The following is a 14148-nucleotide window of genomic DNA, read 5'->3' as shown; positions in this document are numbered from 1 at the left end:
CATGTTTAGCTATGATTGCAATTCTGAGATAAACTTGAAATATTCTGTACTTTGCACTTGCTAGTACCTCACTTGAAACATTGTTTCACTGCTGTTTGAATGCTTACTTTCTCACCGCCTTTGCTTGTCTGCTTCCTTGACCATCCTATTTCAGATGGTGTCCCTGAGTGGGTGTCATTCTCTGCATCTTAGCGCTTGCTATTACTACCCAAGTACACAGGTGCTAGAAAACACATACTTACTTAATGTTATTTTGAGGAAATTTCGATTATTAATTGTAGGTGGGGTTATGAAAGGGACGATAATAACTGCATATTAAATTTGTCATCTAGAAGGAGCTAAGGAAAGAATTAGGGTTCTTTGTTCTTAAATTCCGTGAGCTTTGTCATCCAGGTTTGTGTAGAATGTGACTGCTCATCATTGCTTTGTCACCACCACCATCTCTTGGTTAGACCATTGCAGAGTCCTGACTGATTTCTCTGCTCGCACCCCTGACTCTCTTTAGCATATTGTCAGCATACCTACTAAAGTCATCCTTTAAAACAAGAATAACTTGAAGATTTCTAGTGGCTTCTTATCTACACAGAATAAAATTCAAAGTCCTAACCTGCCTTCAGGATCCACTGAATGCAGTCTACTCTTTTCCCTCTTCCCCACTGTGTACGCCAGGCTAACCACATGGACCTCCTTACTGGTCTTCATACACACTAAGCACACTCCCATCTTGGGACTTTGGCACTTGCTGCTCCCATTCATGTAATGCTTCCCTTCTCTTACTAACATATTCATCCCCACAGTACATTTATGGTCTACCTCCCTGCCCATCCTGTTTTCAATAGCAGCCTCTTCCCCCTACTCTCTGTCATTCTCTGAACCTTAGCACTTGCCACCACTGGGTGAATTATATATGTATTTATGGTCTGGCTTCCTCCTGGAATGTAAGCTTCGTGAAAGGAGGAACTTTTATTTTCTTCACTGGCATATCCTGGTACCTTGAAGAACGTTTGGCTCCTAGCAGGCACTGCAAAAAACCTGCTGAAGGAAAGCTACATCTGGCGGGGGCAAAAAAATCATGATATTTTCAATGGTATCAATAGGGGAAAAACACGGGAGAGTATGTCATCATGAAATGAGCTAGGTTTCCCAGTAATCCCTTGTAGAACATTCGAGTGGGTCTTAGGAAACATCTTTCCACAGAAATGATGTAATAATACCATACATTCTTACTTTACAGACAGCTTTCATTTTCAGTTTACGGTTTTCAGAGAGCTTTCTCATACATGATTTGGTTCTTGAAACCAAATAGTGAACTTCCGGAGAAAGCCCCAGTAGCCTGTTTGACCCCTAGTGCTCCCGCCGGGTAGTGCAAGTGTGTTCAGTAAGTGAATTCAAGTAATGTGCCCGGGGCGTGTGGAGGCTTAGGAGACCAACAGTGAGCTGAGGGTCAGTACGGTGTCACATCACAGGGAGGGGCCCTGGCTCACGCTTGCTCAATTAAAGATCTGGCAGACCAGCACAGCTCTCTGGAAACCCTGAAGTCAGGCATTATTTGTTGATCGGGATTAAGAAGAACAGTCAAACAAAAGCTAGCGACTCAGAGAGATTTCTAGTATTATGCTAATAAGACAGTTCTAATAACTAGATCTGAAAGAGCATCTCTAAAGTTGTGTGAGGCGACTGTTGGGGGGAAATACATCTTGCAGTGATTGGGCGGCAGCTGTGTGCCAGGCACTGTGCTGGGTTCTTTCCATGAAGATCTTTAATCCTCCCCACAACCTTAGGAAGTAGAAATGACTGTTCCTAGCAAGAAGTGATTGTTCCTCATCATAATCTAATAAATGGTGAAGCCTAGATTTGCACATAAGTCATTTTGGCCTAAAAGCATGTGTTGCTTTTATTACTCTGTCAGGTTTTTTCAGGTACAGGCAATTTCAGACACAAAATGTCTCAGTTGTTTCCTTAATTCCATATATGTCTGCAGCAGAGAGTGGTCAGAATTTGAGAGTGACCTAGAAAGCAGCCAATGTTTTATTAAAGCATGGAAGGGCTCGTCTGGAAAGAGTGTAATAAATGAAATAGGAAGCCTAGAAATGAAGAGTAAGGAGACTTCACCACGAGGCACAGATTTCAGAAAAATTATGCAGTGCAGGCTGGAGGTAGCCAAGAGTCAACTCAAGAGAAGTCTCTAGACTGAAAGAAAAGTGGGCGCTGACTCTTAAAAAAATTAAAGAGAGGAAAGCAGAATTCTTTTGGTTTCTAAGACAGACACGAATAAATTGGTAGAATTAAGTAGGAAAAGAGGTAATGCTTTACTATTTGCCAAAGTCCGTTTCAATAAAATGACACTCAGTGTATGGAGAGGTGGAGGGAACCAGCAAAAGAACAAAGCTGGTTTTTGTTTCATTTTTTACTGAGAAAGTGAAACACATTAAGAACTATTACTAAGTGAGAATGAATGAAAAGTTGAGTAGAAAGGTTGACAAGGGTTAAGGCAGGAAAACGGGAGACGTTTAAAAGCCCTGGGGGCTGTGAAATGTTCATCCTTTTGAACTGGTCATCCAGATTGCACGCTTGCACCCTTCAGGGACAGCCGACACCTTTTTATATAAGGTGTCTGCCGAGAAAGAACGGAGAAGGCTGTAATTACTGTCATTTAGTGGGTTTCTTTAGTCCTGTCTGCCAGACCAGTATTTCCTAGACTGTTACGAAGTTGGAATGAAAACCTCCTATTGGGACTCTTCTTTAGGAATACATTAGTTATGTATTTCCATAGAGTTGCTGCCATTGAACCTGTCCTTAAAGGAAATAGCCTTCTAGTTATTCTAGTTTTTTTTTTTTTTTTTTTTTTTTAACTTTTCTCCTTGTAACCTCAGTAGTGCCTGTTCAAAAGTTAAGCAAACCATATATAATAATGTGATGCCTGCAAATTCTAACTTGCGATGGGATCCAGACTTCATGATGGATTTTATTGAGAATCCTTCAGCTCGTAGCATCAATTACTCAATGCTGGGCAAGATCCTTAGTGACAATGCAGCCAATCGCTACAGCTTCGTCTGTAATACGCTCATGAATGTATGTATGGGCCACCAGGATGCTGGAAGGTGAGCTGGGTTACCCTGGAATTCACTTCGAACAACCTAGTCATTGCCTTGGTGTTACTTTTAAACTAATGTCATTAGTCATTGCCTGGGCTGACATTTGCATGTTGTTTGCTTTTTGTTCCCCCCATTTATTCCTGAATTGATCTCTGCTTTATACAGTGATTTCCTTAGCCTGACAGGCCATCCTGGCTGAATGCTCTGGCATGAGATGCTTTAGATATAAACTATAGGTTGTCTGTCCACTTAAAAAAAATAATAAAAACCCAAATGAAAATGACCTATATCAGAGGCACCTGGGTGGCTCAGTGGGCTTGGCCTCTGACTTGATTTCAGCTCAGGTCATGATCTCAGGGTTGTGGGATCGAGCCCTGCATCGGGTCCGTGCTCAGCGTTGAGCCTGCTTAAGAATCTCTTCCTCCCTCTCTCTCTGCCCCTCCCCCTGCTTCTGCTCACTCTTTCTTTCTAAATAAATAAATAAAATCTAAAAAAACCCAAAAAACAAAACCCTTTTTTAAAACACTGTTTTTTGACCTACCTAAATTACACAGTGTCTTTAATTTTTTTGATGCCCCTAAAAATGTAAGTTTGTAAGGTTTGTTCTCAGAACAAAAATATGTTAATTGGCATCTGTACTGATTTTTCTCAGCAACATTAAATATTTGAAGCCACTTACTTTTATCTTTGGTTCCAGGTTCTACTAGGTTATTTGACAAGTGGGTATTTAATAAATCTCTGTATTTTCGAAATGAATGACTTGTTTGATGGTAGTGAGGTATGTGCTCATTAAGTATATTACATGTGCCTGTTTCTCTCCTGTTACTTTCTACTATGTTCTTTTTCCTCTTCCCAGGATTAACGACATTGCCAATTTCTCCTCGGAGCTGACAGCTTGCTGCACTGTTCTTAGTTCAGAATGGCTGGGAGTTCTGAAGGCTCTTTGTTGTTCTTCAAATCATGTGTGGGGGTTTAATGATGTACTTTGCACTGTAGATGTAAGTTTTCTTTTTTGCTTAAAAACTCATCTGTGCAATGAAATATTTAGTTAGTAATTCTTTTTAATTGACTTAACCCTTACCTGAAATATAAAATATTTTTCTTTCTCTGCCCAAAAGCAATAAAGGAGAATGCGGTTGTCAAGGATTACATAAATGAAAAAAAAAAAAAATTGGAATAAATACAATAGCTTAATCTACAACAGAGATGCCAAGAGTTTCTCTCTTTTTAGCTGAGATTTTTTATATAATATGTTCTCTTCAGAGCTGTCGGTTCATATTGTTTACCCAAGTGCCTTGGACTCCTCATGGTACAAGACATAATTTGCCTAAAGCAGTTTACATTTACATTTTGAAGAGAACCACTTTGTTTTGTAAGGCTCAAGGTGCCTTCTAGGAACATAGCTTTCACTGTGTTGCTTAAGAATGTCCAGGCCCAGATTCATTGACATGTTCAGTCTTTCTTAGTGATTGTGTCTGGAAGTTGATGAAGAGATACCTGGTATATATCACCGATTTCCTTCGCATGTCCTGTAGCATCCATGATGTGTAAAGTTTTTAAAAAATGTGTCACGAGTCTCTGTTTTTCCTATCACTTCTTGGAGTGATCATGTTATATGTTGGTGTGTCTTCTGTGTAGAAGACATTTATATATTTTTACAAACCTCCTTCCGCCTTCCAGTTAGAGGTTTACTTTCTAGTTCTGGTATCTCAGGTAACTCATATCTGTTACCCACTTTTCCAGACAGAAGAAATCCCAATTTTTATCTTTAACATAATTCCTTAACCTCTTGGTTGTTTTCTGTTATACTTTATCTCCGCTTTGTTCCTTCATCTGCAAAATCAGGATTAATAATAGTATGAGCCTCATGGTGGTATGCTATTAAATGAGGTGATTTTTGTAAATCACTAACCATAGTTATTGGCATATAATACAACTTAATATGAAGTCTGCTGTTATGATGGTTTTTGTTATTGTTCTCTTCCAAAGTCTTGTTTGGTCTGTGTAGGTAGAGGTTTTATCCTGAATGAATTGATTTTCCTTCTCTTCTTTTTTTCACAATCTCTCTCTCCTCTCTCTCTTTCACTCTCTTTCAAGTTTAGGAGTCAGTTGGAAATTTTCAGAGTTGTTTTTAAAACTAATTATGTTATAGGATCATTCATATTTATCCCTGAAAAGAACTCTAAAACATTAATAAGGCTTAGAACTTCCTTGTTTTTCCTTTGCTCCCTAATGATCTTACCCTTAAATAACAGATGATGTTGTATTCTGTCAAAAAGTTTTATTTATGCTACATCTTTTAGGAATTTCTTGATTTTGTTCAATAACATGGAGTCTAGGTAAAACTCAGTATCTCCTGATAGCATTGGGATGTAGGTAAACCTCATTTTTCATCTTATAAAGTAGAAATAGTCCTTAGAAGATAATAAGTCTGACGTGTTACCATTTCACTCGATTGGGTCATTTTGGGATTTGAGATCTTACTGGTGTTGCCTACATTCTCTTAGATATTAAGCTTAGATATTACCTGAAAGGGTGTTAGGTATTAAAACATGTCAATGTTTTTCTTGAAGGTGAGTGACCTTTCATTCCATGATTCATTAGCTACTTTCATTGCTATTCTGATAGCACGACAGTGTTTCTCCCTGGAGGACGTCGTGCAGCACGTCGCACTTCCCTCGCTCCTGGCAGCAGGTACGGCACGTCCAGAGTGGCCCTTGTTACTTGATGGCTGTCTTGGGGTGGTTTCTAGCTATTACAACACAGTAAACATACTATTAAAGCGTCCCCGCGTTGGGCCGTGGTGTGGTGTTGAGGTAAAGATTGTAGAATTGTCAGTGATGTTCTACACAAAATCAAATGGATCCCTATGGAAAAGGTTGTTTTTAAGGAAGCCCTCTGGTTTCCTGAAAAAGCATAGCTTAGTGCCTTACTTCTTACTGTAAGGAGCATTTGTATTTAAATTATTCCAGAAAAGTTAGCTTAATAGAAAACCTGAAGACATGTCCTTGAATAAATTAGCAAACGTGCTTTTAAAATCTTTCCTAGCTTGTGGAGATGCAGATGCTGAGCCGGGGGCGAGGATGACATGCCGACTTCTGCTTCATCTCTTCCGAGCTCCCCAGGCCTGCTTATTACCTCAAGCAACCGGTGAGCTGAAAGCTGAAAAACCCCTGGTGACATTTTCGTCTGGAGGTATAGATGCTAAAATGACCAAGTAGGCTGTCCGTTCTGTCATTTACTTCCTGATACTGGTGAGCTTGCTGTGCAGGTGAGGAGCGAGTGTAGTAATGCCCTTGAGAGCGCTCTCAGCACCTTTTATTTATGCAATATCAGGATGGATTGAGAAACTCAAATCAGGAGTTAATAAACCATGGAAATACTTTTGCTCTTAGGCCAAGCCCTGCTGGTGGGCGGCTTGATCCTCTCACATACTATGTATGTTTGTTATGAGCCATATCATAGCAGCTTAGGGCAATGATGATTCATTTATTCTTTTACTAAGGTAAAAGGAATAAGGTAAGAATTCTAGGGGTGTGATTGAAGTGTGTTTCTAAAAATCATTTCCATACGTGTGTGTGTGTGTGTGTGTGTCTGTGTGTGTGTGTGAGACAATCAGCATATGTAGATGAAAATTCCTGTTTTTTTTGGTCCATCTCTTTAAGGAGCAAAGACACTGTTTTAATAATTAAAAAGAAAAGGTTAAGAAAGGAATACTGACGGTGTTTCTTAGTGAATCCATGAAGCATCGATTAAAGCTAACTGATGGCAGTTAAGGACCCACAGTCTAACAGTGAAAGGCTCTGCTGATTGTAAATGGTTAGAAGAGATTGTTAATGGTGGTAATGAGACCATTTGCTGTTGTTCTCATAGGCAAACCTTTCCCTGGAATAAGATCATCTTGTGATAGACACCTCTTAGCCGCTGCTCACAACAGCATTGAAGTGGGAGCCGTGTTTGCTGTCTTAAAAGCAATTATGATGCTTGGTAAGATTATCCTGGCACTAAACTTGGTTATTCACCAGAAAAAGAGGAAAAATAATTTGTATTTAGGTTCAACTCTAATTCATATTACTAGAAACATGGTTTGGTTTGGTTTGGTTTTCCTGGCAAAATTAGTTGGCTTTCTCCAAGTCCAAGATCAGTTGGACTTGAGATGTCTGCTCCTTACCTACAAATTCTGGGGGAATTTAAATATAATAGGTTTTTGTTGTTTTTTGGGGGTTTTTTTGATGGCATTTTAACTACAGGATATTTCATTTTGATATAACACAGATTCTCAGACCCACAGGGTGGTTTTGTTTTTATTTGTTGGCATAAATCACACTTTGTGATGGACACAGATGACATGGTGATCTAACCAAAGGTTTAAATTTCATGTCATATATTAGGAGCAGGACATCAGAAAACCTGGGTTTTAACCTTAGTGTTTTTACTTCAGTTGTGACCCTTAACAAGTATATAAACTTCTGCCTTGGGGTTTTCATGAATCAGGTAATAATTGCAATGATGTTGATATTATTGATAAATCAATATTAGACATCAGAATTTTTAAAAATTTAATCCATAATGTCCAAGACGTCCTTTATACTCCTATTGGCATATGTACTCCTGGAGTAGTAGTACTGCATTTTCTGTTCATTGATAGTGTAATGCTTTAAGACATTTTGATTCTATAAATTGGTCAGGATTTGAATGAGTAGGAAGTCTTGAGTCCACACTGCCTAATTCCAACTGTGGGAACCCTCTTTTGGCCTTGACTAAATAAAAGTTCTCTCATGTTCTGAAGGAGCTCTCTTTGATTAGAATAGAAACTATTGGGTAGATAGGAAATGTTTTAGAGGAGTCTTAAAGAACATTATACTTTATATACCTGTTTGAATGTTATTTGGTGACAATAAAGGATAACAGGATTTTCACTAAAAAAATTATTAAAAGTTCACCTTAAGAAAAGAATATATATACACACACATACATATATTTACATGTGGTTTCTAATTTTTGCAGTAGTTTAAGATTAAAGGTTGGAGAAAACATATGTATACATTTATATATTATATCAAAGGGATGCCCTTGGAAATGCCCATGAGTTTATAGTAAAAGGGAAAGGTAGAGCCATGTGGATGGTCATAGCCTCTCTTCTGAGCTTAGGAGCTTGTATTATTATACCACCAACATTAAATGCTCATTTCAGTAAATAAAATTTCTCTTCTCTGATGATGTTTGAAAAGAAAATGGCTGGTCAATCTACTTAAATAAATGTAGAGATCATGAAGTCAGAGACTTGCTTTTTTTTTTTTTTTTTTTTTAAACTGTGGTATCTCTAATGCCCATCAGAAAAACTAGAAAGTAGGTTTTGAAATAGTAGCTATTCAACAAACTAATGTTTGAATTGTGACTACAGAAGGGGATAGACATTTAATGGCAAAAAGCAAGATGAGTGCCATCTAGACACTTACCCCTTCATTTGGAGGACTGTTCCAGTTCCAACTAAAATTTGCCAGCCTCTTTAAAGAGTCACATAATTGTATTTTAATATCCATGTGTAATAACCAGTTCATTTATCTTTGGTTGGCTTTCCTTGATCTTTGTAATTCACGTCAGTTCTTGGTAGATAGAGAATGCTTCAAGTCTGAGAAGTCAGGATCGGGTCATTTGGATGTCAGCAGAGCTTTGGACTGGGTAGTCACTGAACACTCTTTTCTACAGTTACAGAAGGTTCTGGCACAGTCTCCTGTACCTTCTCTGTCATCCTAACATCTAAACTAAATGAGAATCTGAGGATTTCCTAGGCAGAGGTGTTTGTTTCTCTGATTTTGTTTTTATGGAAGTTTTAATTTCTCTACCTTACCCTGTCCTTACCAATGTTCTCTCAAGTCCTGTCCACCAGGATCTATTTTGAGTTTGGGAGCTAAAACTGTTCTTTAGAAATTGGTTTTTAATTTATGTAGTAGTTTTACCTTAAGGTGTAGAAATAGTTCTTTATATCCCCAGAGGTGGGAGAAAGTATGCTAAATTTTGGTACATATCTTTCAGCTCCCAAGGAGCCCTGTTGAATTAAATGAACTCTTGTGAGTGAAGTGAAATTGGCACTTTTTCTACTGTGTGTTTTAATGAGGAATTTATGATATTATAAGATATTGATGATTTGAAAAGCATTGTTTATTCCTCCCCTCCTCTTATAATTTTATAAATAAATATTCACTAAGCCATTCTGATTTTTCAAATTTTTCAAAACCTTTTCTTGGTTGACCTGTGGGTTTTAAAAGGCTTTTTTTTCACTGATATGGGCTTAGTTTTACTCATAGTGGGTAGTGAGGGGCCTCATTTAAACTCATTTGTTGGTTCCAAGAAATTTTCTTATTCAAGGCTTATAAACCTGTGGGTAAACAGGCAAAAGTTTAGAGGCTCTGTTGTCATTTGGTAGTCTTTATTATCAATTCTCTCACTTTAAAATATGATAGTGATTTGTCTTTCACAGCTAGAGAGGATTTCTTATTTCCAACTATTCAGACATTCTGCTCCATTTTGTCCCGAAGAACTTGATTATGAGGGAAACCCTTTCCTTAGTTTCATTTGACTCAGTATATTAGAGGTTGATCTGGTGAGGTTTTCTAATTTGGATGTTTACAGAGAGGAAAGTGAGAGACTTGGGTTATTCAATGAGTGCCCTATGTTTTAGGGCTTCCTTAGTATGCATTGCCCTTTTCCATTCCCAGGGAAATAAATCTCTCTTGTCAAGAAGTTGATAGTAAGGTGGGCTAAGGCAAAACTTTTCTCTTGACCTATGGATAGAAAATAAGTCATTGTAAGAGAAGAAATGGAAAAGGGACATCTAGAAGGGTGAGTAACCCATTTTTTCCTTGTCTATAAGTGAAATGAATTTGAATATTGAATACATTTGTGCTTGAAATATTGGTGAAATCAATGTTCTCTGATTATTAAGTATGATTCATAATGGCCTTTCCAAGTTCAGTGAACACATACTTAATTCTGTAAACAAAATAAGGAATAAGTCTTGAATATGCTTCTTTTTCCATGTCCAGTGAAACTTCTCTGGGTTCTTGCAATTATTCTCTTGATCTGTTCTCTCTCTTGCTGAACAACAATCTATGCCATAATGATGCCATTCACGTATTTTAAGTCCCTGAAGACTTGCTTCATTTACTTCTCAAGGATTTGGCAATATTTTGAACTTCTGTGATTTTGCTTTTGTGGTTCTATTATTTAGGAGATGCCAAAATTGGCAATAACAATGTCAGCTCTTTAAAGAATGATGACTTCACCATGAGGGGTTTACGACGTGATGGGAATGCCGATGATATCTGGACTGCCTCGCAAAATTCAAAATCCTGTGGGAAAAGCATTTCCATAGAAACTGCCAATTTAAGAGAATATGCTAGATATGTACTGAGGACTATCTGTCAACAGGTATTTTTCAGATTTAATTTGCCTTTAATTTCACTGTATAATTGTTCTTATGAGAGAGATGCTCACTATTGTAGGAAACTTGCACATTGGGGGTCCTTTTCTTCCTGCTAACTTTATTTGGAAATAAATTTGAATTTGTTGAAAAGTTGCAATAATAATAAAGAACTCTAGTGTATATGCCCTTTATGTAGATTCACCAGTTGTTTACATTTTGCCACATTGCTTTATGATTCTATTTGTGTGTGAATGTGGATGCATATACTTTTTAATTTTTTGCTGAAGCTTTTGAGAGTAGATGGCATACATTATGAATCTTTACTTTTAATACTTTAGTGTTTACTTATTAATATAACCAAATGCAGTTACCAAAAAACAAGAAATTTAGCCTTGGTACAGTAATTTTTTCTCACCTGCAGGCCATATTCAATTTTGTCAGTTGTCCCATAATGTTGGTTTTGTCTGAAATTTCCCATAGATTAGCTTCAGATGATGCAATCTTGGCCAAGATGCTACAGAAGTAATGTTGTGTTCTAGGGTAGTCACACCTGAAGGCACATGATGTGCATCTGCACCTCAGATCGTTTTGATCAAGGTGTCTCCATTGTATGGTTTCAAGATCTCGCTGCTGTGTAGTTACCATTTTTTCCCCTTGCAATCAGTAAACAGTCATTGGGAGACATTTTGAGACAACACAGATATCTTGCTCTTCACCAAACTCCACCACCCATATAGCATTCATTTTGATTCTTGTCCAAACTCGTCTTTATATGAGGGTTACAAAATGGTGATTGCTTTTCCCCCAACTCCTCTATAGTTAGTGATTTGCATTGTACTCTAAAGAGAGCCTACCCTTATTAATTTTTTCCCTTATTCTTATTTATTTGTTATCCATATGGATTATAAAATACTATCCTTAGTTATTTTCATGTTCAAATTGTCACAGATTTGTCCAGTGGGAACCTTTTCATCCTGGCTTTTAAATTATTTTGACATGTCTCCATCCCTTCCCCCCGCCACCCCAAGTACTTTCTTAGTTCCTGGCCCACCTTGTGCTTTCCCTGTTCCAAACCTGGAATTACTCATTCCTCCAAGGAACTCTGGTTCTAGTTAGTAGACGATGGTATTTAGAAACCAAGATATGGGCACTGTGGTGCTCATTACTGTGGGCAGTGGGTATTCTTTGTCTCTAAGCCCTTTCAGCAGATAGAAGTAGGAAAAAATATATGCATATACATAAATGTCTGTGTATATTCATGAGTTTGTACTGATACATCCACTTCTGTTAACTCCACTTAGTTCTTCTTTGCATTCCCCCATTCCATATTAATATTGTCTTCCACAGCAAGAACCCTGGCTCCCAGTAAGATCAATCATTTACTCGTGTACTTAATTCTGTACTACACCTGAAATAGTTTTCAGAATTGCTACACCTATACCACTAGGAAAAAATGAAAAGGAGTTGAGGATTTGTTTTTTTGTGTGTTAAACATCTTTTTGAACTTTCTCCTTCAGTATGGATGGTATTCATTTGAAATAGAATTGATTTCATTTGTTTCTGTTTGCATTCAGTTTAGATTCCCTTTTTCTTCCTCCCCACATCAGCTCTGCTTTAGACTAGCATGCTTCTACAAGTCAACTGCACAAAAAGGAGTACTAAGAGATGTATTCTCTGTCTCTTCTATCAGGCTCTTCTGTCCTGTGTTTTTTCCTGCCCTTGGTGATCAGTTTTATTATTTTTTAATTTATCTTCCTTTTTTCCCCTAATTTCTCTTTTCTTATTAAAAAAAAAAAAAGAAAACATGGCATACCATATATACTATTTTCCATTTTGATGGAGACATTATGTTAAAGGGTCATGTTTTAATTAGGGCATATTGTAACTATGGTTAAAGTTCGTGAAATGGTCATATAGATAGTGAGAGGCAGTTGTGTATTGGTTCCCAACCAGAAGCACCAAAGGTCAAACAGTTTTAATCCCTGAAAAATATTACTGATGTCTGGGTCCCACCATCAGATATTTATTTGATGGGGCCTGGGCTTTGGAATTTTAGCAAGCTCCCTGGGTGACTTTAATAGATACTCAGCGTTGGGCTCCTGGTGTAGTTAAGAAACTAGGCCACCTCTGAAACAGATCTGGGTTCAAACTGCACTCTGTTGATGATTTCTTCTATAGTATAAGAGTTTGCAATGATAAAGAAAAGGTGATAGGGGTTTAAATTGGTAGAAACTCTCTGGAGGGCAATTGACTATATGTATCAATAGTTTTACATTTTGTTATACTCCTTGACCCAAAAATTGTGCTTTTATGAAATTATTCTAAGAAAATATTTGTATAGAAAGTAGATATGCACAAATATTTATAATAATAGCATTTAGAATATAAAAAATGAAGACAGTTTTCTAAATGTTTTACTCTTCTTCCTATTCAGTGGAATGCACTATGCGTTACATAAAAAGGAAGACATGTAATAATACAGAATCATTACCATTACACGCCAATATTTTCTTTAGTTTCTTTAGCTTTCTTTTCTTTCCTTTTTTTGCATATTTGTTTTTCAAACGTTTTTTTTATTACGTTAATCCCCATACATTACATCATTAGTTTTTGATGTAGTGTTCCATGATTCATTGTTTGCGTACAGGACCCAGTGCTCCATGCAGTACATTTTTTAACCAAGATCCCACTTTGTATTTTTAGGAAGTCAAAATACCAGGAATTTTGTTTTCAAAATTTTTCCCACCTACTTTTTTCATGTAATTTTTTTTTAATTGGAAGATTTCTGTCTGCTTTATATTCCATTGTGCAACATGACTTAGTGCCTATTACATTCATGTATAGAAAGTCACTGCCTGTCAATCTAACAGCCGTTTTTTTGTTTTTTTGTTTTTTTTTTTTTAAGGAATGGGTAGGAGAACATTGCTTAAAAGAACCTGAAAGATTATGCACAGACAAAGAGCTTATATTGGACCCTGTGCTTTCAAATATGCAAGCACAGAAATTACTACAGCTTATCTGTTATCCTCATGGTATTAAAGAATGTACGGAGGGGGACAACTTGCAAAGACAGCACATTAAGCGTATTCTTCAGGTGAGTGATTAAGAGTCAAAAGATTGTGTTTCTGTCATGTAACACTTTTTTTTTTTTGCTTTTTTTTTTGCTCAGTGCTAACTAATTCTTGACTTCAATTCTGATATTTATTCTCCCAACTTTCTTTTCTGTGCAATTGCTGTACTTCATTGCTAGGTAAATACAGATACTGCAAATGCTATACAATCATAATATAAACATTGATATTTTAAGTCTACTGTATTTAGATGAGACATAAGCTTTCTGGAGGGATAGTCTTAAATATATTATTCAAAAAGTATTGAAATTATTTTGGAATGGGATTGCTTAGATGAATAGATTTTGGGAGAAGAAATCCCTATCTTATTTCCAGTGCCTGGCTGAGTGATGTGCATTATTTTATTTTACTTTATTTTATTTATTTATTTTAAAGATTTTATTTATTAGAGTGAGCGAATGAGAGAGAGCACACAGGCAAGGGGAGGGGCAGAGGGAGAAGTAGACTCCCCACTGAGCAGGGAGCCCAATGCAGAGCCCGATCCCAGGCCTCCAGG

General features: G+C 37.2%; 1 protein-coding gene across 1 annotated transcript in view; it reads left to right on the top strand.

Moving 5' to 3' along the window:
- MED12L (mediator complex subunit 12L) overlaps nucleotides 1–14148 on the top strand; it is a 322651-nt gene that overhangs the window by 254448 nt on the left and 54055 nt on the right. Inside the window, exons 21-27 of the mRNA XM_021685957.1 lie at nucleotides 2874–3101; nucleotides 3952–4093; nucleotides 5669–5789; nucleotides 6144–6245; nucleotides 6969–7082; nucleotides 10327–10526; nucleotides 13427–13615. Of these exons, the coding sequence (XP_021541632.1) occupies nucleotides 2874–3101; nucleotides 3952–4093; nucleotides 5669–5789; nucleotides 6144–6245; nucleotides 6969–7082; nucleotides 10327–10526; nucleotides 13427–13615 (1096 nt within the window). The remainder of the gene's footprint in view (nucleotides 1–2873; nucleotides 3102–3951; nucleotides 4094–5668; nucleotides 5790–6143; nucleotides 6246–6968; nucleotides 7083–10326; nucleotides 10527–13426; nucleotides 13616–14148) is intronic.

The sequence above is a fragment of the Neomonachus schauinslandi genome, chromosome 1 (assembly GCF_002201575.2).
Source record: "Neomonachus schauinslandi chromosome 1, ASM220157v2, whole genome shotgun sequence".
Lineage (NCBI taxonomy): Eukaryota > Metazoa > Chordata > Mammalia > Carnivora > Phocidae > Neomonachus > Neomonachus schauinslandi.
This window is presented reverse-complemented; position numbering and strand designations above follow the sequence as displayed.